The sequence below is a fragment of the Cricetulus griseus genome, chromosome 5 (genome assembly GCF_003668045.3).
Source record: "Cricetulus griseus strain 17A/GY chromosome 5, alternate assembly CriGri-PICRH-1.0, whole genome shotgun sequence".
Classification (NCBI taxonomy): Eukaryota; Metazoa; Chordata; class Mammalia; order Rodentia; family Cricetidae; genus Cricetulus; species Cricetulus griseus.
The window spans coordinates 131,269,645-131,293,537 of record NC_048598.1 but is presented as its reverse complement, the minus strand read 5'-3'; the positions used below and the strand labels follow the sequence as shown (position 1 = coordinate 131,293,537).

At 43.4% G+C, this 23,893-nt stretch overlaps 1 protein-coding gene across 1 annotated transcript in view; it reads right to left on the bottom strand.

Annotated features, from left to right (window-relative positions):
• Ccdc175 (coiled-coil domain containing 175) overlaps nt 1–23,893 on the bottom strand; it is a 70,074-nt gene that overhangs the window by 33,342 nt on the left and 12,839 nt on the right. The window contains exons 4-8 of the mRNA XM_027418663.2: nt 20,489–20,624; nt 18,229–18,457; nt 16,456–16,578; nt 14,437–14,546; nt 424–505 (exon numbers count right to left, since the gene is read on the bottom strand). Coding sequence (XP_027274464.1) covers nt 424–505; nt 14,437–14,546; nt 16,456–16,578; nt 18,229–18,457; nt 20,489–20,624 — 680 coding nt within the window. The remainder of the gene's footprint in view (nt 1–423; nt 506–14,436; nt 14,547–16,455; nt 16,579–18,228; nt 18,458–20,488; nt 20,625–23,893) is intronic.

The following is a 23,893-nucleotide window of genomic DNA, read 5'->3' as shown; positions in this document are numbered from 1 at the left end:
AAAGCAAAATAAAATATCTACAGCATTCACCTGGTGATAAATACAACTCAAATACTTTTTATAACATTGATGTAATAAATGTAGAATGATTGTCATGCTTTGCAGATAACACACAATAGCATGATGGTTGTGTTACCCTAAGTAATTTACATGTCCATTAAACATACTTATTCCTGACATAAAGCCATCTACCCACAGGAAAAGTAACCAAAACTAGATGAGATTCATTTCACACAGATGATCTTTGCTGTTTCATACTCTTAGAACTCGGGTAGGAGCTCAGCTGTTGGAAGTAGTTTCTGTGAATTATCATAGTGGTCTATGAAAAGCCTGCTTTGGAAATGTTCAACATTTATTGTATATTCATTATATTAACTAAAAAAACAGATGTAATTATCAGGTAAGTCATTTCTGTCACCCTACCTGCTGTATCTTAGTCAAGAATATATTCTTCTGGTTAGTGCATGTAGCATTTAGCCTTTCCTTGTGATTACGAAAAAACAACCTTATGAACATAGGAAACAAAACCCATGAATGTTAGAACACATTTTTCCACAAATCCACACTTATTTATGACATCTTCAATTCTTTGGACCTATCTCTGTAAACCTATTTTTCGTTATGTATTACTCTATATTTTTACTCTATTGTATTAATTAATTAATATACCATTTGTTTATTCATGTATTTGAGAAAAAAATTATTGAACACTTGCACTGTGTAAGATTTGTTCTAGGTATTATGGACACAAAATATGTCAAATCCTTACTCCTATGGAAATTAAATCTAGTGAGTGATCAGAATAGAATTGACATACAAAAATTATACTGTATTTCAGATCGTCTTATATAGTCTAAAGAATGTAAACTGGGTAAGGATATTAAGACCCTGAGAACAAGAATGCTGTTAGTGACTAGTGGTTTAGGATGCCCCATGAAAGACTTGGGTGCTGAGAAGGAGCCACCCACATACAGACGTAAAAGACTTCGTGAAGGGATAAGATCCCGAGGCAAGAGATAGGCTTATATTGTTGAGGTGAGAGGATGACCTGACTGTGGGGGTGGGGCGTGGTAATTAGAACATGTCGGGTGTTGTAGGGCAGGCAGGATTTCGTATTTTATTCTGAAGGGATCTGGGAAGGAAGCTTTAGAACAGAGGAGTAGCTTAAGTAACCCATGCTTTGTAAAAAGGACTCTGATGTCTTTGTGGAAAAAGACAAAAATGGAGGAAGATCCCTACTGAAAGTGATGGCTATAGTCTTAATCAGGCAGTGGAGATCGTCGTAAGTGGGTATATATAGGTGCATTCAGGTGTGATGGCTTGAATATAAATGTTCACATAGATTTGTGTATTTGAATGCTTGCTTGTTAAGGAGTGGCACTACTTGACAAGGATTAGGAGAAAGAATTTAAGGAGGATAAATGCCTGAGTGATGTCCAAGAAAATACAAACATAAAGATGATAGAAATTGTAGCGTGAGCTTTCTTGGCCCAGCTAGGTCCTGCCGCCCTTCTCTGCCCCAAATAAAATACACAGACACTATATTAATTATAAAAATGTTGAGTTTTGTCTATGGTTTCTTATTGACTAGCTCTGGCTCAATTATTAATTCATTTCTATCAATCTAAGTATTTCCACATGGTCTTGGTTTACTGGGAATGCCAGACCCGCAACTCCTTTGCCTGCTACATCTCCGCAGAGAAGAGAGGAGAGCGATTTCCTGTTTGTCCCTGTTTATATACTGATTCTGCCCAGCTACGTCATTTCCTGCTTGTCTGTTCAGACCTCCATACCTCTATGGTTAGTAGCAGTTTCTGCCCAGCTATGTCACTTCCTGGGATCACATGATGACTCCACTCTACCTACACTTCCTGGAATCCTCCTCATACCCTAGTACCACCTATCTTGCTGCCCTACTGGCAAACAGTGTTTTGTTCATCAATCAATAAGATAAACATATACACAGAAGAACATTCCCCATCAGGAAATGTCAAAGACAACCCAAAATTTGAGAACAGAATTCAATCAGAGATAGAAACACTGAAGAAGACTCAAGCTGAAATAAAGAAGGGATTGAAAAACCCAATAGTTTAACTAGAAAACTCAAAGGAAGGCCTTACAATGGAATGAATCAAGCAGAAGACAACACCATGTCAGATCTTGAATATAAGGTAGAGTCTAGACCAAATGAGCAAGAAATATGAAAAACAAAATCAATCAAACAACAACAACAAAAACAAAGAAAAGGAACATGTGGAACACAACAAAGAAAACCAAATGTTCAAATGATAGGCATAAATGAGGAAGAATTGTAAGAACTCAGGCATTATGCTGTCCTGCCCCCTGTCACTTGGCAGCATGCACTCAGGGAGTACCCTGGTCAGCCCAGGGTTCTATGGTCACCCCAATTCTTCTCAAATGGTTTATGATTTACAGAAAGAAATCTAAGAACCTTTTGAAAAAAAAAAAAGTTGCCCGATTTGACAGGAATGGATGCTATGGAAAGTCTTGCTGATACCATAGCATCATTCAACCTGATGAATTACTTTAATAGATTTTTTTTTCTAGCAGGTGTTGCTCTTGTCTTAGCAATAGTAGCTTTTTTAGCTTTAAAATGTGTGTTGGTCTACTTACATAGGATCGTAAGGCAGATAGAAAAACTGTATATACTGTGAGGCTGCATAACATTCAAAATAATTGATTTTTGTATAAAAGAGAGGGAAATCTGTAGCAGAATGCTAACAGCTAGCACCAACCCCCACTGGGTCATACCTAGCCTAGCTCCAGAGAGTTAGCATCTAGCCATAATCCATCCGTTGTTGAGGGGAGGGATACCTTTTGTCTCCCTATGTATACCTTGTTTAGGAGTTTCCCAAGGATACAAAAGCCTATGCAAAACTTGGTTAGGAAACAAAAAACTGTGGTACCTGATAAAGAGAGACTTTGCACTTGGCATTGTATTTTTGAAAGCCTCATTCAAGTTGTTCTGAGCATATGGTGATCAACTGGCTAAAGTGTAAATATTGAGAAAAATAAAAATTCCCTGGGCATAGGGAAAGTCCTTCTGTGTAGGGAGCTGCAAAATACCGCGCCCAAAAGATGGCGCTGGTTTCTGCCCTCTGTCAGCCCGACGGTGAGTGCTCTCTGTGGTAAACAACTCCTAATTTCGTAAAGGTCATGTATCCTCTTAATTCTGCTTGGAGACAACCAATCCTGGTGCACCATGTAGGGTTAGGTATTGGTAGATGTAGACTATTATCAGGCCCTGTCTCCCTCTACCCGGGGCCACCATTACACTGTAAAGCAAAGAAGTTCCCGATTAAACTGTGTTGAAGAGATTGCTCGATCTTGCCGCGTCCTTGTGGACAATGTAAGAACAAAACACCTGGATGACCCTAACCCCGCTCCCTAACAAGCGGGTACTCACTCACCCGCCATGCCTTTCGACCTTTGCCTTACTGTGCATATGCAACCTTCCCTTTAAAAGGTCCTGCCCCACACCCCTCTCTCTCTTTCTCTCGGCTCCCCTAGGGTTGGCTGACTGCCCATCCCCCCCTTTCCCCCCTCTCTGGTAAATAAACTCCACGTGGATTGCTTATTCGTTGTTCCTTTCTATATTAGCAGCTACAGCTTAAACAAAAGAACAACATTTTGGCGCCCTGGACGTGGGAGGGCTCTGCCCTTGATACCCCCTCCACAACCCGCTGGCGGGTACGTGTTCGGTCAAGGGCATCCTTATCATGCAGATAAACAATCCACATTCCAGATCACCGGTTTGCTGGATTCTGCATACAACACCGGACCCAATTTGGTAAGGCTACCCCTTTCAGTCAGCGTAAACGTCTCCCTGAACCCGAGGGACTGACCGTTGATCGTCCGGCACCCCTCTGGTGTTCTTGGAGGCGGGGGAGCACCCGGCCACGACCTTCACGGTTACAGTCGACCCCCTTCACCGACAATCCCTCTTGGCTTACTTCCTAAGGGTGGTCCCATCAGTAGCTACTTGCTCCCTTGGCGGTTAGTCGCTGCGCTGCGGGACTGTGGGATTTTCTGTTTTCTTTTTCTTCTTCGGGACAGCTGAGTCCCTGTTCAGACCCAGGGTCTATCGGGCTAAGGCCCCTCGGTACCCTCCCGGGCTGACGAGCATCCGGAGAGGGGCTTTTACCGGTTTTTAACTTTTTCACCCATGGGAAATAAGCCAACTAAGGAAATAAGCCCATCCACACCACTGGGATGTCTTTTAGAGAACTTAAAACCCTTCAACCTAATGCCGTTAATTAAGGCATCTAGACTCACATATCTCAGTACTAAAAAATGGCCTAGGTATTCCTTAGAGAACCAGTCTCACTGGCCCCCAAACGGGACATTAGACCCCGAGGTTTTGCGGGATTTATCTAACTTCTGTCAGCAAACCGGAAAATGGAAGGAGTTACCTTATGTACAGGCTTTTTTCTATCTATCTGCTAAACACTCTCTCTCTCCCTCCTCATCCCCAATTCTTCTGGCTATGGAATCTAAGCCTGAATTAAATCTTATAGACTTGGATCCAGCTGATGAACCTCCACCGGTTCGCCTTCACCCTTCAGCTGCGCCTTCTAAAGCTTCTACTAAGATCCTTGAACCTTCTCTCTCTTCTGTCTCAACCATCCCCGCTCTGGCTTCCTCTGACTCAGCTGCTTCTAAACAACCACTCTTGGCTCCTACCTTCACCCCACCTATTACCCGTTCTAGGACCGGATCCAGGGCTACTAAAGCTGATCCGGCCACCATCCTCCCCTTGCGTGAGGTAGCTGGTGTGGACGGCGTGGTTAGAGTTCACGTTCCCTTCCCACTATCAGAGCTCTCTCAGATTCAGCACAGATTAGGATCTTATACTTCTAACCCCACTGCCTTTATAAAGGAATTTCAGTATATTGCACAGTCTTATAGCCTTACTTTTCATGATGTCTTCATGATTTTAAGTAATAACTTACTACATGAGGAGCGCGAGCGAGTTTGGAATTATGCGAGGGCATGTGCAGATGAGATACATCAGACTCAGCCAACTCACCCTACTGGGAATGATGCTGTTCCGGAAAAGGAACCCCACTGGGATTATAACACCCCGGATGGTATCCTGGCTAGAGACCAATTCGTAACCTGTTTAATGTCTGGTCTCCGTAAGGCTGCCCTAAAGCCCATAAATTATGATAAGCTCCTAGATATAGTTCAGGACAAATCAGAGAATCCTTCCCAATTCCTACAGCGTCTTAAACAGGCCTTTTTACAGTATACTAACTTAGACCCTGAGACGCTAGAGGGAAGACAACTTCTCATGACATACTTTTTCGCTCAGAGCTGCCCCGACATTAGGGCTAAACTTAAAAATTTGGAGAAAGGACCCCTAACTCCACAGGATGAGGCCCTAAGAGTGGCGTTTAAGGTGTACCATGGGAGAGATGGCCAGACCCTTAAGAACAGATACCAGATGCTAGCTGAAGCCGTCCGACCGGCCTCAGCATCCGCCCGGGATCCCTTGCCCTCCGGGGCCAGAGTACCGCAGCGTCCATGCTTCAAGTGTGGTCAGAAAGGGCACTGGGCCCGGGGTTGCCCGAACCCCCGAGCACCACGAAAGCCATGTCCTAGATGCCAGGAAGTAGGCCATTGGTCAGTGGACTGTCCCCGTGTCCCAGGTGACAAGAGGACATCAAACACAGGCGGCCTTCCAGTCGATCTCTTAGCTCTGGCTGTAGATGAGGACTATGAATGACGGGACCCTGGCTCCCTTGACCCGACCACCATCATCTCTGAAAGGGAGCCCCGGGTGGACATTAAAGTATCAGGGCAGTCTATCTCTTTCCTTTTGGACACCGGTGCCACATACTCAGTCCTAAAGGAGTTTTGGGGACCTACCTCTCCTTCTCGTCTTCCTATTGTCGGGGTAGGAGGACAGCCTTACTTACCTCAGCAGACTCCACCGCTTAGCTGTATTTTTAGGGGGATTCCCCTTACTCATTCGTTTTTGGTTATACCGACTTGTCCGGTACCTTTACTAGGGAGGGACCTCCTAGCTAAAGTGGGAGCGTCTATTTCCTTTGCTCCCCACATTCGCCTAACTCCAGACTCGCCTGCTGCTCCCCTCCTCCTCCTTCTAGCTACTCAACCTACGGGGTCCAGTACGTCACTTCCTTTACCAGCCTCTCAGGTAGACCCCAAGGTCTGGGACACCCAGAACCCTTCTGTGGCTAGACACCATCCCCCCATTGTCATTCAGTTACAGGATCCCTCTAAGTACGTCGCTCAAGTTCAGTACCCACTCCCACTCCAAAGCCTTAAGGGACTTAAACCTATTATCTCTGACCTCCTAAGGAAAAAGCTACTTCGTCTTACCTCCTCCCCCTTTAACACCCCTATACTGGCAGTAAAAAAACCTAATGGGACTTTTCGTCTGGTTCAGGACCTCCGGCTAATTAACTCTTCGGTAGTGCCCCTCCATCCTGTGGTTCCTAACCCTTACACACTCCTCTCTACTATCCCCCCGGGGACATCTCACTTCTCAGTTTTAGACCTTAAGGATGCCTTTTTCTCTATACCCCTCCACACCCGGTCTCAAAATATCTTTGCTTTCACCTGGACTGATCCAGATACTCATGTCTCCACTCAGCTCACCTGGACTGTCCTACCTCAGGGTTTCCGGGACAGCCCACACCTTTTTGGTCAGGCCCTGGCTTCTGACCTGCTCTCTCTGTCTTTCCCTAAATCCAAGTTCATGCAGTATGTAGATGATATTTTACTTTGTAGCCCCTCCTTGGAAGTTAGCCGGACTGACACTTCCACCCTCCTAAATTTCCTGTCTAGCAGGGGTTACAGAGTCTCACCTTCTAAGGTTCAATTGTCTACTACTCAGGTTACCTATTTGGGACTAACCATTACCCCAACCCACAAAGCTATTACTGTAGACAGGAAAAACTTAATCGGGTCTCTTGCAGTTCCTTCTACTAAAGAGGAGATTTTATCATTTCTGGGAATAGCTGGCTTCTTACGTACCTGGATCCCCTCTTACTCCCTCCTTGCCCGCCCCCTTTATGAGGCAGCTCTCGGACCTCCCCATGAACCCCTCCTTAACCCTGTTACTAAGCCTTTTCAGAGACTTAAACAGGCTCTCCTAAAAGCCCCTGCTCTTCATCTACCAGATTTAACTCGTCCTTTCTCCCTCTATGTAACAGAAAAAGAAGGATTTGCCCTTGGAGTTCTAGGTCACCAGCTAGGACCTTCCTTTGCACCTGTAGCTTATCTGTCGAAGAAGCTAGACCTAACCACCCAAGGATGGGCATCCTGCATACGTGCTTTAGCAGCTGCTGAGCTTCTTATCCGTGAGTCAAAGAAACTAACCTTTGGGTCACCCATCACTGTCTTCTCTCATCACAACCTGTCCCATCTCCTAACCTACAGAGGCTTACAAACTCTACCTCCTTCCCGAGTTTTTTCCCTCCAGGTGGCATTAATAGAAGATGCCACACTTACTTTCCAATCTTGCCCACCCCTTAATATCTCAAATCTCCTATTCTCCAACTCATTCCTGCATTGAAACCTTAGAGGAACTATTGCCCCACCCTTCACACATACAGGAGGGCACACTACCTCAGGCCACCTATACCTGGTACACAGATGGCAGCTCCTTTTTACATGAGGGGACCCGTAAAGCGGGCTATGGCATAGTGTCAGACACCAGGGTGGTGGAAGCACGGGCACTTCCTGCCCACACTACTAACCAACAGGCTGAATTAATAGCCCTCACCCGTGCCTTTCAATTGGCACAGGGACACTCTCTAAATGTTTACACAGACTCTAAATATGCTTTTCATATCCTCCTGTCCCACGCAGCTATTTGGAAGGAACGTGGGCTACTTACTACAAGAGGAGGATCCATAACTAACTCAGATTATATTATGGCTATGCTAAGGGCCTCTCACCTCCCCAAAGCTATAGGAATTATTCACTGTCGGTCACACCAGACTGACAGCTCCGTTATCTCTAGGGGCAATAATCGGGCTGATAGAGCAGCTAGGGCTGCAGCCCTCCGAGGCCCAGATCTACCTCACCCACCACAGGGAGTTCATACACTACAACCCACATCCTCACAGCCACCTCCTGACATGAGACAAATTCTGTCTTACACCAGCTTTTCCACCCTAACAGTAAGGCTCTTTCTCTGTTTGTCAAGGCTCACCTCAAACCTACTTCTGAGGACTTAAATTTCTTAAAAACTATCACTGCCTCCTGTAAAACCTGTCAGATGTCAAACCCTAATTCCAAGTATCGTAACTCCCCTTTTCCCACCCACCAGGCTAGGGGCTCTCTCCCAGGGACTGACTGGCAACTTGACTTCACCCACATGCCCACAGTCAGGTGAGTTAAATACCTCCTGGTACTAGTGGATACTTTCTCAGGGTGGGTAGAAGCGTTTCCTACTACTAACAAGAAAGCTCAGACTGTCTCTAACATCCTTCTCAGGGAAATTATCCCCCGGTTTGGGATTCCAGCCTCTCTTCAGTCAGACAATGGTCCTGAGTTTACCTCTCAGATCTCTCAAACCCTGTCTAAAGCTCTCAATATTCCTTGGCATTTTCATATTCCATACCACCCCCAGTCCTCAGGGAAGGTGGAGAGAACTAACCGTTCTTTAAAGACTGTTCTGGTTAAAATGTCACAGGAACTTCACCTTGACTGGGTAAAGCTTCTGCCTCTGGCCCTTTTCAGGCTTAGGGCTCTCCCTAAACAACCACTTTTCATCTCACCCTTTGAACTCATGTACGGGCGGCCGGCTCTAACACCTGGCCTCTCACCTAAACCCTCGCCTCTCCCTGACCGCTTGCTTACACCTTTACTTCATCATCTCCGTTCCCTCCTTTGGGAATTTGCTGACCACTCTCTACCTCGGCCATGTGCCACCCCATGTACCTCTCCAATTAACATAGGGGATCAAGTACTTCTTTCTCCTCCAGACCAGAGCCCCTCCCCCCTGTCTCCTAAGTGGAAGGGCCCTTTCAAAGTAATTCTTGTCACTCCAACAGCAGCTAAGCTTGAGGGCCTTCCCCACTGGATTCACTTATCCCACCTCAAGCCCTTTACTTCTCCACCTGAGACTCACCCTTCATACACAGTTTCTACAACAGGACCCTGTTCCCTTAGGTTTCAGAGGACACTGAAATCATCCACTTTACCTCCTATTTCAGAAGAATAAGGCTCAATTTTTATAAGGCTGATTTAAACTTTCCTGCTTCTAATTACACTCTGCTCATTAATTTCCGAAGTATCTCACAATAATTTACTTAGCTGTTGTTACAGGAATGCCAGCCTAAAAGCCATGGATCTAAAGATACAAGGATCACCAAGTGTTTGTGCCTTCTGGTTAAAGGTAACCAGAAAGATTTCATACCACCTAGATATGATTTAATATGTCTAATCCTTGTTTTCCCAAACTTTAAGGACTCTTATAAGTTCCAGGGAGCCGAATCAGATCCAAACAGGTCAGATTCACTCCAGGTAATATCCAACCCTTCCCCAGTCCCAATTTCCCTTCCCTCATCTTGGGACTCCTCGGGAACCCCTCCCTCATCTTACAATCTTCCCGTCAAATGACAGGACCTAAGAAAAAATTTTTTTTCCTAAACTTAACCTTGTCCTCTATTCTACAAACATCTTGCCAGGACTAAAAGGCACCAGAGTGGCCCGGACTACAATGAAACAACAATCAACTCCAGGACGTGGCAGCACCCCCAACCCCCCAAAGACGATCAACGCCCCAGGCCAGCAGGAAGCAGCCTTAAGACATCTTCGCCCCTACTTCCCTAACCTGCCACGCCCAATTCTCTAACTTTTATAATAAACAACAGCCGGGATTGTAAGAACAAAACACCTGGATGACCCTAACCCCGCCCCCTAACAAGCGGGTACTCACTCACCCGCCATGCCTTTCGATCTTTGCCCTACTGCGCATATGCAACCTTCCCTTTAAAAGGTCCTGCCCCACACCCCTCTCTCTCTTTCTCTCGGCTCCCCTAGGGTTGGTTGACTGCCCATCCCCCCTTTCCCCCCTCTCTGGTAAATAAACTCCACGTGGATTGCTTATTCGTTGTTCCTTTCTATATTAGCAGCTACAGCTTAAACAAAAGAACAACAGACAACCTGGTGGCTATTCACAGGCGCGATCCCACTACTAATCAGCACGGGAGTTTTGACCCTTCTGTCCATCAAAGCTAAAGAGCCCCGCAGCTGCAAAAGGCTAAGTTCATTCTTAAAAGTGTCTGAGTCTTCTCTCAACAGACCTGTATGCCATGACATTTGCAACAGAAATTAAAGGGTTAAAAATAGGGAAAGAAGTCAAACCATCCCCACTTGCAGATGACATGATACTATACATTAAAGATTACAAAAATTCTACCAGAAAATTACTAGAAATGGTAAACAAACTTAGCAAAGTGGCAGGATACAGAATCAACCTGCACATATCAATAGCTTTTCTGCACAACAGCAGCAACACATAACAGAGAAGAGACCATGGGCACACTCCCATTCACAATAGCTTCAAGAAAAATAAACTATCTAGAAATAAACCTAACTAAGGAAATGCAGGATTTATACAATGAAAACTTTAAACCTCTGAAGAAAGAGAAGATAAAGACGAAAAATAGAAAGGCATCTTACATTCATGGATTGGTAGAATTAACCAATTCATTGAGAAAAATGTTCATTTTACCAAAAGCTATTACAGATTAAGTGCAATCACAATTAAAATCCCCATCTCATTCTTGGAAGAAATTGGAAAAAAAACTATGCTGAAATTAATATGGAACCACAAAGAAACCAGGATAACCCAAACAATCCTGAGCAAAAAGAGAAATGCTGGAGAGATTACAATTCCAGATCTTAAGATACACCACAAAGCCATAGTAATAAAAAACAGCATGGTACGGGCACAGAAACAAACACGCAAGCCAATGAAACAAAACTGGAGACTCAAACATGAGCACATATAATTTCAAACACTCAAACACCAAAAACATAAGCTGGATAAAAGGAAGAATCTTCAGCAAATGGTGCTGGGAAAACTGGATGTCCATATACAGAAGAATAAAGTTATACCTGTATCTATCACCTTGCACCAAAACTAACTGGAAAAGGACCAAAAACCTAAACATGAAACCTAAGGCACTAAAAATTCTAGAAGGAAACAGAGGCAAACCGTATATGGTATTGGTATAGAAAAGGACTTAAAGACTCCATTTGCTCATGAATTAAGGCCAACAGTTGACAAGTGGAACTGCATAAGATTAAAAGATCTTCTGCACAACTAAAGAAACAATCAACCAGGCAAAGAGGAAGACCACAGAATAGAGAACGTGGAGAATTTTCAAAAAATCTAAAAATAAATTGTGGAGGACCAAATATCTCTGTTATGGAATATTTTGGGTCCCAGGCTCTGGCTGCCATTGGCGCCAGGAAGCTCCGGGTTAACCTTGTATTGTTAATTAACACTAGGCTGTTACTGTTTACCATAGCCTCAGGGTAATATGCCTCTTATTTGCATCTGTATTTGCCTAAGCATCTGAATAGGCCTGCACCTGGGCAGGGAGATCAGAGGTGTGAGTAACTTGTGAGGAGAGAAGGTTAGGAGCTAAGGGGCAAGCAGCCAGAGCAGGAGAGAGCAGCGAGGGAACAAAGAGAGAAATGGTTGCCTCGTAGTATTAGCAGGATGGTTAAGAGACACCAGAAAAGATGACTAATAAAGAAATGACTCTAGTTCCACAACATGGAACTGAGAGCTCTCTGAAGATGACAAGATACCTGTGTTTGGTCTTTATTGCCGTTGGGTTCCTCAAAGCTTCCAGGTTCACACACTCCCACTCAGGTAGAACCTCATGGACTAAGGCTGAGACATGCTGGGTCACGACAATAAATCTACCATATGACTCTGCTATTCTCTGTCATGTGCATGAAGAGCTCAGCATTCTACTTCACAGACGCATGCTCAGGCTTCTTCATTGCTGCTCTGTTCCTAACAGCTAAGAAATGGAATCAACTTCAATGTCCTTCAACCAATGAATGGACAGTGCAAATGTGGTGCGTATATACTATGGAATATTGCCCAGCTGAAAAGAAAAATGAAATCTTGAACTTTTCAGGTAAAAGGGGTGGAACTAGAAAAGATGGTGTTAAGTGAATAGAAAAGATCCAGACCGAGAAAGACGAATGTCATATGCTCTCTCTCATTGGAGGCTCCTAGCTCTGAATCTTCAGCTGTGAGTCCCTAACCTGTAGTAACTATAGAAAGCAAGAAATGAGAAAGCAACCATTGCCAGGATAGGGGAGTTTGGAAACAATATGGAGATGAATAGCAGGGTACAAGTGATCTGATCAAGGAAATGGGAAAGGGGGATTCTATGGGGAAAGAAAATACATGTGAGATAAACGAAGATGCACCAGTGGTCATGCCAACGTGGACACGGAAACTCCCACGATGGCTCAACCCTACACAAAAAAACTATAGGCAACTGAGGAAACCTGGGAGTAGGAGAGGGTCTTCTCCAGGAAAAAGCACGCCAACTGGTTGTCCCTTGTCACACCATAAACCGTGAAAACACACATACAAGTTATATGGACTGAATGGATTTTTATTAGAAATATGCATATGTTTGTATACATATATATGTACATACATATATGCATGCAATAACAATTAATGAAAAAGAGGCTATGAATCTTAAGGACAGATGGCAGGGAATATATGGGAAGATGTAGATCGAGACTAGGAAGAGAGAAATGTATTTACATTATAATCTCAAAAGTAAAAAAGAAATAATCCATGTCTACTATATTTTTGATAGTTTTCCTTAGAAATATTGATGAGTTGAAACAATTAATATCATCATTTCCCCCTAAACTTTAATTATAGTATTAACTGAGCTTTCCTATTTAAAAAAAATCGATTTGTGCATGTAATAGAACCATGATGGGAGATTAGTTGTTCTTGTTTTAGAAGATACAATTTTAATTAAAAGGTACTAAAACATATGCATAAATGATCCTATCATAAAGCTACTTGCCTCTTTGTAATCTGCTTGGAATACAGTTTATGTCCCCAGATGTCAGTGAATCTGGTGGGCATTGTAAGCCACATTACCAGATCCCATTTTCATGGCCAGACCTGAGGGATGTGGGAAGTAAAGCTGTACCAGACGCATTGTGATGGGGACTCACGGAGTCCCCTGGGCCATTGGGGTGTTAGGATAGCCTCATCACAGGTCACTTCAGAAGTTTTGGCTCAGCCATACATTTACATGTGCTCACCAAGAAGAGAGTACTGGGTACAGGTAAAGACCGAGGGATGAAACACTTTCTTTAAAGGAAGCAGACCATCATCTTTTAGACAAACAGAAGACTTGATTCAGGCACTGGGTGTGATCCCTCACATAAGAATGGTTTTTGCCCAAGACTTCCCTGTGTTTTCTCAGTAAAGAATGCAAGACCCCTTGACTAAGCATAAGGCATGTATTAACAGTGTAGCCAGGAATGTTACAGGCTCCTGGCGTGCCCCACCAATGCCCTTCCCCATGGGAGACATTTTTAGTTGGAGTGAGGAACTGAAGTGAGGATAATGCATTCCAAGAGTTCTTTCATTTGCCAAGTGTCTACATCACCCTTGTTCCCTACCCTCACCCACCATAGATCACCTGAAATCTAAGTGAGGTCAGCAATCTCATAGATTCGAATACACTAAATACATTTTCCATTTAATATTATTGATGTGTTTCTGAGAATGAAAGTAACATATTAGTTGTTGCACTTTGAACCTTGACTAGTCTCCTAAAGGCAAACTCCAGCATGGCGATGTCAGGAGACTGTAGGGTCTTTTTTTGAAAGTTTTTAAATTTCATTTTACATTTCAACCACTGTTCTCCCTCTTCCCTCCTCCCTCACCTCCTTCCCAGCCCATACCCCATCCACTCCTCCCATAGGGTAAGGCCTTCCATGGGGAGTCAACAAAACCTGGTACATTAAGTTAAGGGAGGACCAGGCCCCTCTCCCATGCATCCTACCTTAAGGAATGGGCTCTAAAAGGCTGGTTCATGGAGGGTATTTAAGGGACAGGGCCAAGTACAGGTATAAAGTCATTGGATATACCCCTGAATGGGACTGGGGGTCACAGTCTCTTGTTTTCCTCTTTTTCTGCTCTCTGTGTTTAAGTCGGTTCTCATAATGTACTGTCTATACATGGCACAGGAGAGTGTGGTTGCCTGACCATGATCTGTAGCCTCTACAACTGTGGGCCAAAAGAAGCTTTTCTCTTCACAGATCCCTTCTACTGGGTATTTTGTTAAGGTGGCAAAACAAAACACCTGACAAATTGGCATCTAAAGAGCTTCAGTAAAAAACAAAACAAAGTGTCACACTTACAGTTTGTCCTCCAGATTTAGACAAGATTTCTTCAAGTCCTCTACCTTTTTCTCCCAAATGCTTACTGATTCTTGCAGCCGTGCCATCTCCAAAGTGTGATCATTAATCATCTATTGAAAAGTCAACAGAAATGTGACATCCAGTCATTAGCAAGCAATTCACAGCAGCAATTCAAGTTTCCTAGGGATTTTATGCATCGTTCTGTTAGTATTCAGGTATCTGTACTGGGCTGCCCTTAGGATCCTGACAGGATACATCCTCAACTGCAGCTGCTCCGAGCACCCGCTGTGCACATTAGCTAATGTTCCCTTACAGAAGGCAGGTCTTGCCAACCTCCCGTCTCCCTTTCTCTTTCACCTCTCTTGTCCCAGGGACAGGTCTCTGCTCCCCCCCAACCCTCCTCTCCTCTGTCTATTCTCTGTCCCCTTTTTTGCCCCTTCTCTCTCCTCTTCCAATAAACCTCCCATGTGAGCCCTGTTGTATGACTTGACTGCCCTTCCCTCCATATTTTAAATTTTAACACACTTATTCAACTTTTATGGTGGGGGTACCCTTTAGTCCCAATTGGTCATTTTTAAGACTTTTTTAAAAAATAAATTCAACTTAGACAAAAAACAACAAGAAATTCTGAAACAACAATAAAACACAAAATTTGGTTGGGTAGATGACTAAATACAGCAGTGTGTGTGTGTGTGTGTGTGTGTGTGTGTGTGTGTGTGTGTACACATATCTCCTCTAATAAACTCATTTGTATTCATCAAGATGAAACTGAAGAAGTCATTCTTTAGGTGGCTGTTGTGTTACCACTTTGGGGACAGATGTTAATTTAGTAGCTCCCAACAATGTTAATTTAGTAGTCACCCAACTGGGTAAAAGCTGTTCAAAGTGGTTTATCTAGAGTACCAGCGTTAACTGAAATTCTAGAACAGCTATTAGAATCAGCAGCAGAATGTGGCAAGGACTCTGATCATTCATCAGGGTTAGGCCTGATATTCATTGCCCAAGTTCATGTTTTCTAGTTTGGGCTTCATAAATCTTACATGCCAGCAAAACTGATGGGTCTAATAGTCATCTTCTCTAGGCCTCAACCACCCCTGCTTGAAGAATCACATTCAATTCTGTTTCTGCCAACATTCCACCAGTTCAGCCAGCCAAAGAGGTGTCTAAACTGAAGATTCTAAGTGCTTGTTAGCCTGTACTTTCCTGTGGCCTCGATCTATACTTTGGGAATCTTCACAAAAATCCACTGTACTTGATACTATTATACTCTTCTCCCCCTATTTAATAGGTTAAGTAGATCAAACTTTAAGTTCAGATCCTTGTAACACTCAAGTTTGGGGATGGAAGGAGGGAGGTGAAGCAGGTTCTGGGGTGAGATTATTATGGCTGCCAAGCTTGACCTTAGACATCTTGGAATATACTTTAAAAACTTACATTTAATTTTCCTAAACTCTGCTGGTGGGATGCTTCCTTGTATTTTAGGAGGCTCAAGGTAGAGGTGTGAGTTTGGTTATACAAATGAAACAGAGCTTTGCACAGCAACTTTCTTAAGCCTAGGCTGACTGCTGCATCTTTACCATGTTGAAATAAAAAAACAGATAATAGTCTCTTCAAACATATATGTGTGAGAGAAGTATTTGATTTTTAGCAATATTGTAAAAATGAGATGCCATAGTGGACATATCATAATTAAGGTTAGCATGTGCACCTCATGTAACATATGATGGAATCAGTGATGCATTCTGGCAGAAAAGTGTGCTGTTTCCCCATAACTACTGTATTGTGTGTGTGGTTTTGCATGTGATTTCTGATATACTACAGACCCACTCACTCAACTAATTGTGGTAAAAGATTAGCAGGCATTAATATATATTTATCTAGTATAAGACATATCAAAGAATGTGTCAGGAAATGCTAACATGTCATCGACATCCTCTCAAAATATCAGGAAGATGGATTAAATAAAAAAAAACAGTTATGCTCAGATTGGACTAAAGGAAGAAGTTTATTTTTTCTTACCAATGTGCTGCTATTAACTGTGTGCTTCATTCTTATTATTTTATTTTGTAATCTGGTCAATTCTTTCTTCTTGCTGTATGCTTCTTTCCTACTTGTTTCACAGGATTGTTTAATCTCCTTAATCTATAGTGACATCAATAAGCCAATTAAAAAGCCAATTAACACATGAGAGTTAAGAAAGATCTTTCAGTTTGTCAACCTAATTAATATTTAATTTAAAAGAACCATTTTCCATCTAAGTAAACTACAATTTAAAAGAAAGTGAAGCAAAGCCAGGGTTTGCTTATTTCCTAGTGTTAAAGACAAACCCATGAATCCTATGGGTCAAACTTCAGTTGTTGACATGGTATACTTATAGGAACAATATGCCAATGACCTCTGCTAAGGAAGGATAAAAGCATCTTGCCACTGTAAGGACTTGCCACAACATCATAGCAATGAACCCTAGAAACTCCGGTTCACACTACCTAATGGAAAACAAGACCCAACTAAAGATAGAGAATACAAAGTCACTGGAGACATAGCAGCTTATCCTCTTAGACAATTTTTCCTGTTTTTACTCAAATCAAACATCTGGGTAAAATGTGTCAGACTCTAGTGGTGCTTATTAAAATCAAACCTGTTTGTCAGCAAGCTGAACAATTGAGAACAAGGTAGCAATCATCAGAGAGGCATATGAAAGCCTATAGAACGAAAACCTGTGAATACTTACGTTTGGCCATCTTTCCATTGTAGCCACCCACCATTTTTTTTTCAGTGTTACCTATTTTGAATGAGTGTGACCATAATCAATATCTATGCATCAAAGTACAGACACACATGAGTGAAACTTCATGATAAAAACATTTTCTTGAAAATCAGGGAGAAAAAAAACATAAAATTAAAAAAATTAATGAAACAAATGAAACTGCTTTCTTCCCTTCCCATTTAATGTTGCATCATTTAAGTTCAAGTTTGACTTCCTTTGTCTGAAGGTGGAAACTGCAGCTCAGGGTGAAAATGCAGGAATTCTTTGAGCTTATACCCATTTCCACTTGGGGAAGGATGCCGAAAAAGCTCTGTAGCAGTTCCCATCTTAGGAGCAGCTCCTTTCTGTAGAGGAGGAACGGAGATGGCTCTACCGTTCCCGGAGCAACCAAGGCACAAGGAGAAATCAAAGAACCCTAAGCAGCTCGACAGTGACTTCCATTAACGCAGCACAGCCAATGGTGCAGCTCCACCAGGGCAGAAGTTGCTGGCCTCATAATACATTTTGCTTTGTGTGCAGTGAGATCTGGCAGCCCTCTGAAGGCTATTCCTGTCTCAGGTGGCTGCAGCTGGAATAGCAGGTATTACAGATCATCTGCAGACACTGTATGTGTTCTGCAGACATTGCAAGTGCTGCAGGCATTGCAGGTGTTCTCCAGGCATTGCAGGGGTTCTGTCTTGCCCTAGATTCTGTGTATACAGAAATGGCACTAGCTAAGATGGTGGCAAACTCCTCCTCTCTATGTCAGCATGAGGCCACTACAGAGACATGGATGCTGCCCATATTCTGTCCTACTAACTGAATGCACACAACTGAGTATCTTTTTCCTGAAGGCTCCAAAACGAGCAAGCAAGCAAACAAATCCAATCATGAGCTTCTCCCTCCACCGCTGTTCAGAAGTTCCCAGATGACAATCACAATGCACACTTTCCAGCTAGCCTCCAGGACAAACGAGAAAAATTCTCATTGACTGCCTCAGATTCATGACAATTCTGAATTTTAAAAGAATAAATCCTACCACTTACCTGGTTAGTCAAATCTTCTTTCTTTTCTAAATACTCCGTTTTATGTTTGTCTATTAAGTCATTTGTCTCCTGCAGACATTGTTTTTGGAATGCTATTTCTTCTTTCTCTAATTTTATTTTGGCATAGGTGTCATTTATATAAATAATAGCTGCGGCTCTCTCTTCCAGGGTTTGGTTCAGCCACAGGACAAAATTTGTATGCTGCTTTGCCAGCTCTTCTTGCTTCACACTGGAGGAAAAGGATGACTCTCGGTAGAAGAGGACAGCATTTAGGAAAGAAAGGAATGTAGAGACTCTGGTGGCATGAGCCTTCACAGAGAGGGACATTGTAAGGCAGTCTTATTTCCTAATCATCTTTGTGGTTTAAATTTAAACTTGATAGGCATTTAAGGAACAAGTGTCCACTTTACAGCTTTTTTAGTCACTACTAAAATGTCAGTCAACTGGCCCTGCCTGGCCAACCTAGCCCCATGTGCCAGGGTATGAGAGGATATTTTGGTTTAAGAATAAGATGATTCAAAAGTCATTGTGAATGAGTGAGTGAAATCTGGTCAGATGAGTGTTTTGAGGTAGGCTATTATTGAGTCAAAGAAAGACAACCATTCTATTGTGTCCCTATGTACCCTGATACCATAGCCCTATGGGGTGGGGCCAAGAAAAATCTAGTCATCCTCTGGACAGAACCAAGGGAACCAACCAACTCTACTGCTCAGATGACGTTTGAGACTTGGTTCTCATCTTGATTCTCACGCATGTTCTGTGGGCCGCATCTCCCTAAGGAAGACCTGACTGTTGGAGGAAACCTCTAGCACAGAGATAATGGAGAGGCTGGAAGAAGGACTAATTGATGTCATTTCTCTGTTTCACTCTTTAAAAGCTCTTGCCACATAAAGACCTTTCCTAATGTTTAGTGTCCAGGTTAGAGACTCCGGGTGGGAGGAAGGGTGCTTGAAGCCTCAGGAAAATGGGCATGGGCTATTTGGAGATTTATGTCAAACATCCCAAAAGAGATAATAAAAAACAGTCTGAGTGGGAGGCTTCGAGGGGGAAAAGAAATCAGTGGGTGTTTTATAGGTTGACTATGGAAACCCTGGAAAGGAATCAGTCCAAGGATGGCAACTCTTCAGGGAAGAAACCAAGTGAACCTAAAAACCTAACTATTTGTGGTGGTGGCGTTAGAGGTGGTGGTGGTGGTGGTGGAGGTCACCACTCATCAGAGACCATGAGGACCTGGATAACGCATCTTCCTTTGAAAAGTAGAAGAACAGGTAGTGATCATAGCTTTATGGTCCTGTCTCATCAGTCCATCACCCTCTATTTGTACCTGTCTTTTCCTGAAGATTTATCTACAGCAGAGATTCTCCTATCATGATGGAACTTCAGGATGAGTGTCACCTGGAATCTATTAGAAACGTTGATCTTTATCTCCACCTTACTGCCAGCTAGACCTACGAAATCCCCTAAGTCTGTGTTTTAACAAGCCCTCTAAGGATCCTGATGCTCACTTAAGCCCCCAAATCACAGGAGCAGAGAGGAGTGACGTCACTTGATCTATCTGGCTGCATCGTCTATTTCTGGTTGTTGGTTTAGAAATAGTCTAGTTTATAGCTGTCTCTGGAAATGGTGGTGGCTAGCAAGCCTGTGGGCGTTGAGATCATACCAGTCACCGTGCACCAACTTCCATGGTATGATGGGGTTCTTTGAACATTTCTCAATAGAAAATACTAGCATGCTGAAATTTATGCATTCTCCTTGCAAAGTTGTTCACAGTGATGAGTTAGTTTTCACACTTTTATTGTTTTCATCTTTTAGAAGAAATCTTTCTGTAAGGGCTAGGCTGAGTCAGGAGTTCTGAACCCTGTCTTACAGATGGAGCTAATGAGGCCCATGGGATGATGTATTGGTTCAAGACAGCCACTCAGGAATAAAGAAAGGGTGCTGGGAGATCACAAACTATAGGTAGTTACATGGTCTCATTAACTTTATGTAAACCCTAGCACCAACTTCATCCTTCAACAGATTATAGGCAAGATTGAAGACCTTTAAGGAAATGAACTGGACAGAACTGAATTGATATGTACTTACAATATAATTCCAACAAGAGGGTTTGCCTTGGAGCAGGGTGGGGTTGTAAACTTAATTCTATAACAGTAGAAACTTAAAACACTGTATCAACCTTGGGCAGTGCCTTGGAAGTAAGCATATAGTTTGCCAGTGAGCATTCCCAGCCTCTAAAATACTGGAAAAAAAAAAAACCTACCCCAGAACTTCATTCATTTCCTTCAGCTCACTTATCCTCTTGTTCAGAAACTCCATTTCATTTTGTGTCCTTTCGATCTTGGTTCTCATTTGATTTATCTCCAAAATATTGAGTCTGTGAGCATCTTTGACACATTCTTAAAAGCAAGTGAAAAACATGACGTTTATTTGAGGACCAGTAGCAGTAGTTGCTCTGCCCATCCTGAAGAGAACTGTCTTTCATTGAAATACTCCCTTCACTGCGTTTCTGCACCAGGCACTCTGTACTTAGCCGCTTGGACCAGCTCAATGTTACTGACATCGGCTGCTGTTAGGATGTAACCAGCTTTTGTGTTCTGAAAAGCGTCACAGGGCAGAGTCTGGCAGCAGCTGGCCCCCACTGGCCCCACACCTTTCTTCTCTCCTGCCTAGGACTTTCCACTGTCTCTCAGACAGCATTGTTTTAGGCACCACACCAATGCATGCGTGGTCAGAAGTTCAGGAGGAGGGACAGTCATTGGAACATTGGTAAAAGGAAGCAGGGCTTTGTAGGGAGACACCGTAACCACATCTCCTAAGGGCTGGCTACAGGTGTGCCTGACCACGCCAGTCAAGGCATGGTCAGGGTGAGGTCAGAATGACTTGGCATGGGCTCTTAAGTGACCACGAGCACATGGAACCCCCTCCTCTTCCCCTTCTGCTGCCCCTTCTCTCTGGCCTCGCTGCTCTGGCTTTAGTTTGGCTGGTATTTATCTGAATAAAAGTACCTTGAATCTACAAGCTTTTTTCTTCACTTGGTGCCCAACTGAAATCTCTTGCGCACTGACTCACGAAAACAGTGAGTTACCGCCCCCACCCCTCCCGCCAAGCCTCTCTGCAGGTTTTACTGCTCCAGGCAGCAATTTGCGCAGCAGCTGCGCTGTCATTTACCACTAGCCAGCTAGCCATGTGCTTGTGCCAACGGCCCTCAGCTGCCACCAAAACAGGCTTGCCCTTTCTGTGCCGCATGCTCTCACTCAAATCTAGCTGTGTGTGCACGCCTGCGGCCTAAGATCGAGAGCCACATGGCTGGCCCACCCGCCCGCCTGCAGCCTTTCTCCACAGAAAAGGCTCACTGACGCTTCCCTGCCGCATAGCACCCGGCCCGAAGCTGTGCTGCCTGCCCCTTCAGCCCAGCCGCAAGCCCCTGCCCAGCTACACCCACCAAGCTTGGTCTCCACCAGGTACCGTGGTCCAAAGGTTTTCCCATCCGTTCTTAACACGCCCTATAAGGATTTTTCAGGAAATTTCAGGTCCTACTCAAAACAAACACACCTCCGCCACCTGCTGATCAAAAGTGGTTACTGCATCTGGAGTTAATGCTACTGGTAAATATGGCCGAATATTTATCATTGGTCTCCATGAGTAACATTTTCATTTCTTATGTAAAATCAGTGTTTGAGGAAGAGGTTAATCTGCTGAATATTGGCCTATATGCTTTATTAGCTGCCAATGTGTTAATATATATATTATCACTAGCCAGAGGCCCCAGGAACAGGGATAAAGCTAATTTCACCACCTGCCTACAGGACATGCAAGTTTTACATAATGAGGTTTTGGAGACCAGACTGACCCATGATACGTTTATGCAGCGTGTAGAACAGAAGCTAGATGATAGGCTTTGCTCTATGTTTTATATGATATTGGCAGAGCTGTCTACCACCCAAGTTGAAATGCAGCACATTTATGATAAGATAAACGTAGAGAGATGCTCCATTTCAGAGGCGTTAGAGGCTAGGTGGTCAGAGGACTGTGATGAACTAAAGAATATATGTAACCAACTGGAAACTCAGATAGCCTCTCTGGGTACTAACATGCAAGATACTCAGGATAGGTTTAAACAATTGGATCAAATGGAAACTCAAATAGCCTTTGTGTCCTGTAGTTTGGATACTAATATGCAAGATACCCAGGATAGGTTTAAACAATTGGATAATGCCATTAAATCAATGGCTGAAAAATACGAGAGGGTAGATGATAGAGTTGAATCTAAGTTTCAAAGCTTGCAAGATGAATTACAGAACAGAGCTAACAAACTAGAAAGGTCTATCAAGTCGATTGCTGAGGCAAATCACCACCTTGATTCTAAATTTCAGTTCCTGGATGGCAGTCTCTATGCCACCCAGATGCTAGCTAGGGACAAACATATTAAACACCTAGAAAACCATATAGAATAGCAGCCACAGCGATTCATGGATTCACTGTCATGCCTTGAATCTTTCATGATTAATGAGATTGAAATTTCCTATGAGGACCTAGTTGCTAGGCTCAAGGATCGCTTTGAGGACGAGGAGACAGAAACATTCCACTCTGAGGCACCTACTCCAAACAGGTATTTCAATCATTCTAAAGTCATTACACGTACGCCATTGGTCTACCCAGCAAGATTGGTAGAAAAGCCACCAACTAAAAAACACTTCCAGTGACAGCTGGCTTATGTATGGCAGCCTATCCAGTTGAAGGATCTTAAGCATATTAAAGAATCAGTTGTCTTGTATGGTCTTCATAGCCCATACATAAAACAGCTATTACGTTCATGGGCCACCTTTAACAGGGTGACGCCCAAAGACTGGGTACAACTAGTGTCAGCTGTCCTTGAGAATTCTTGTCAAATCGAATGGAAGGCATTACTCAGGGAAAAATGAAAGCTTCTAGAGCATCAAGCCATTAGAGACAGTCTTGATGCACCTCTTGAAAAAAAACCCTAGGAGAAGGTATTAATGCTGACCCACAGGTTCAAGCTGAATATGATGACCATATGCTGTCTCTATGCAGGAAAGCAGCACTAAACGCATGGGATAAGGTTCATGAGCCAGGGGAACGACTGGAAGCTTATACAAGAATAGAACAGGGACAAACAGAACTATTTAAGTACTTCTTAGACTGGTTGACCAGAGCAGTAGACTTACAAGTAACAGATCCAGCAATAAGACATTCAATTGAGTATACATTAGCTTATGACAATGCAAACACAATATGCAAAAAAATACTTTTGCCTTTGAAGATCAGATCAGCTCCACTAGAAGAATGGGTTTTGCATACTGCCCACATTGACTATAATATGCAAGATGCTGGAATCTGGGCAGGAGAAGCTATCCCAAGAAGTTTCAAAAGGCAGCAGGAGATTAAGAGTTCCAGAGATGGAGGAAAGAAGGGCTTGGGAAGGAGAAACACCTTACAGGGATTGATATAGGTACCAAGAGGCCAGGGTTCATTGCTACTATGAACCAGAGCCTCAGGTAGGAAGAGCCCACTCCAGGAGTCCATGGAAGTGTCAGGAAAATAGATGTTTCAGCTGTGGTAGAATGGGAGAAATTGTAGGCAAAGAAATTCTAACGATCACTCACGAGAAAGGCCACTGCCTTCTGGGTTGTGTAGGAGATGTGAT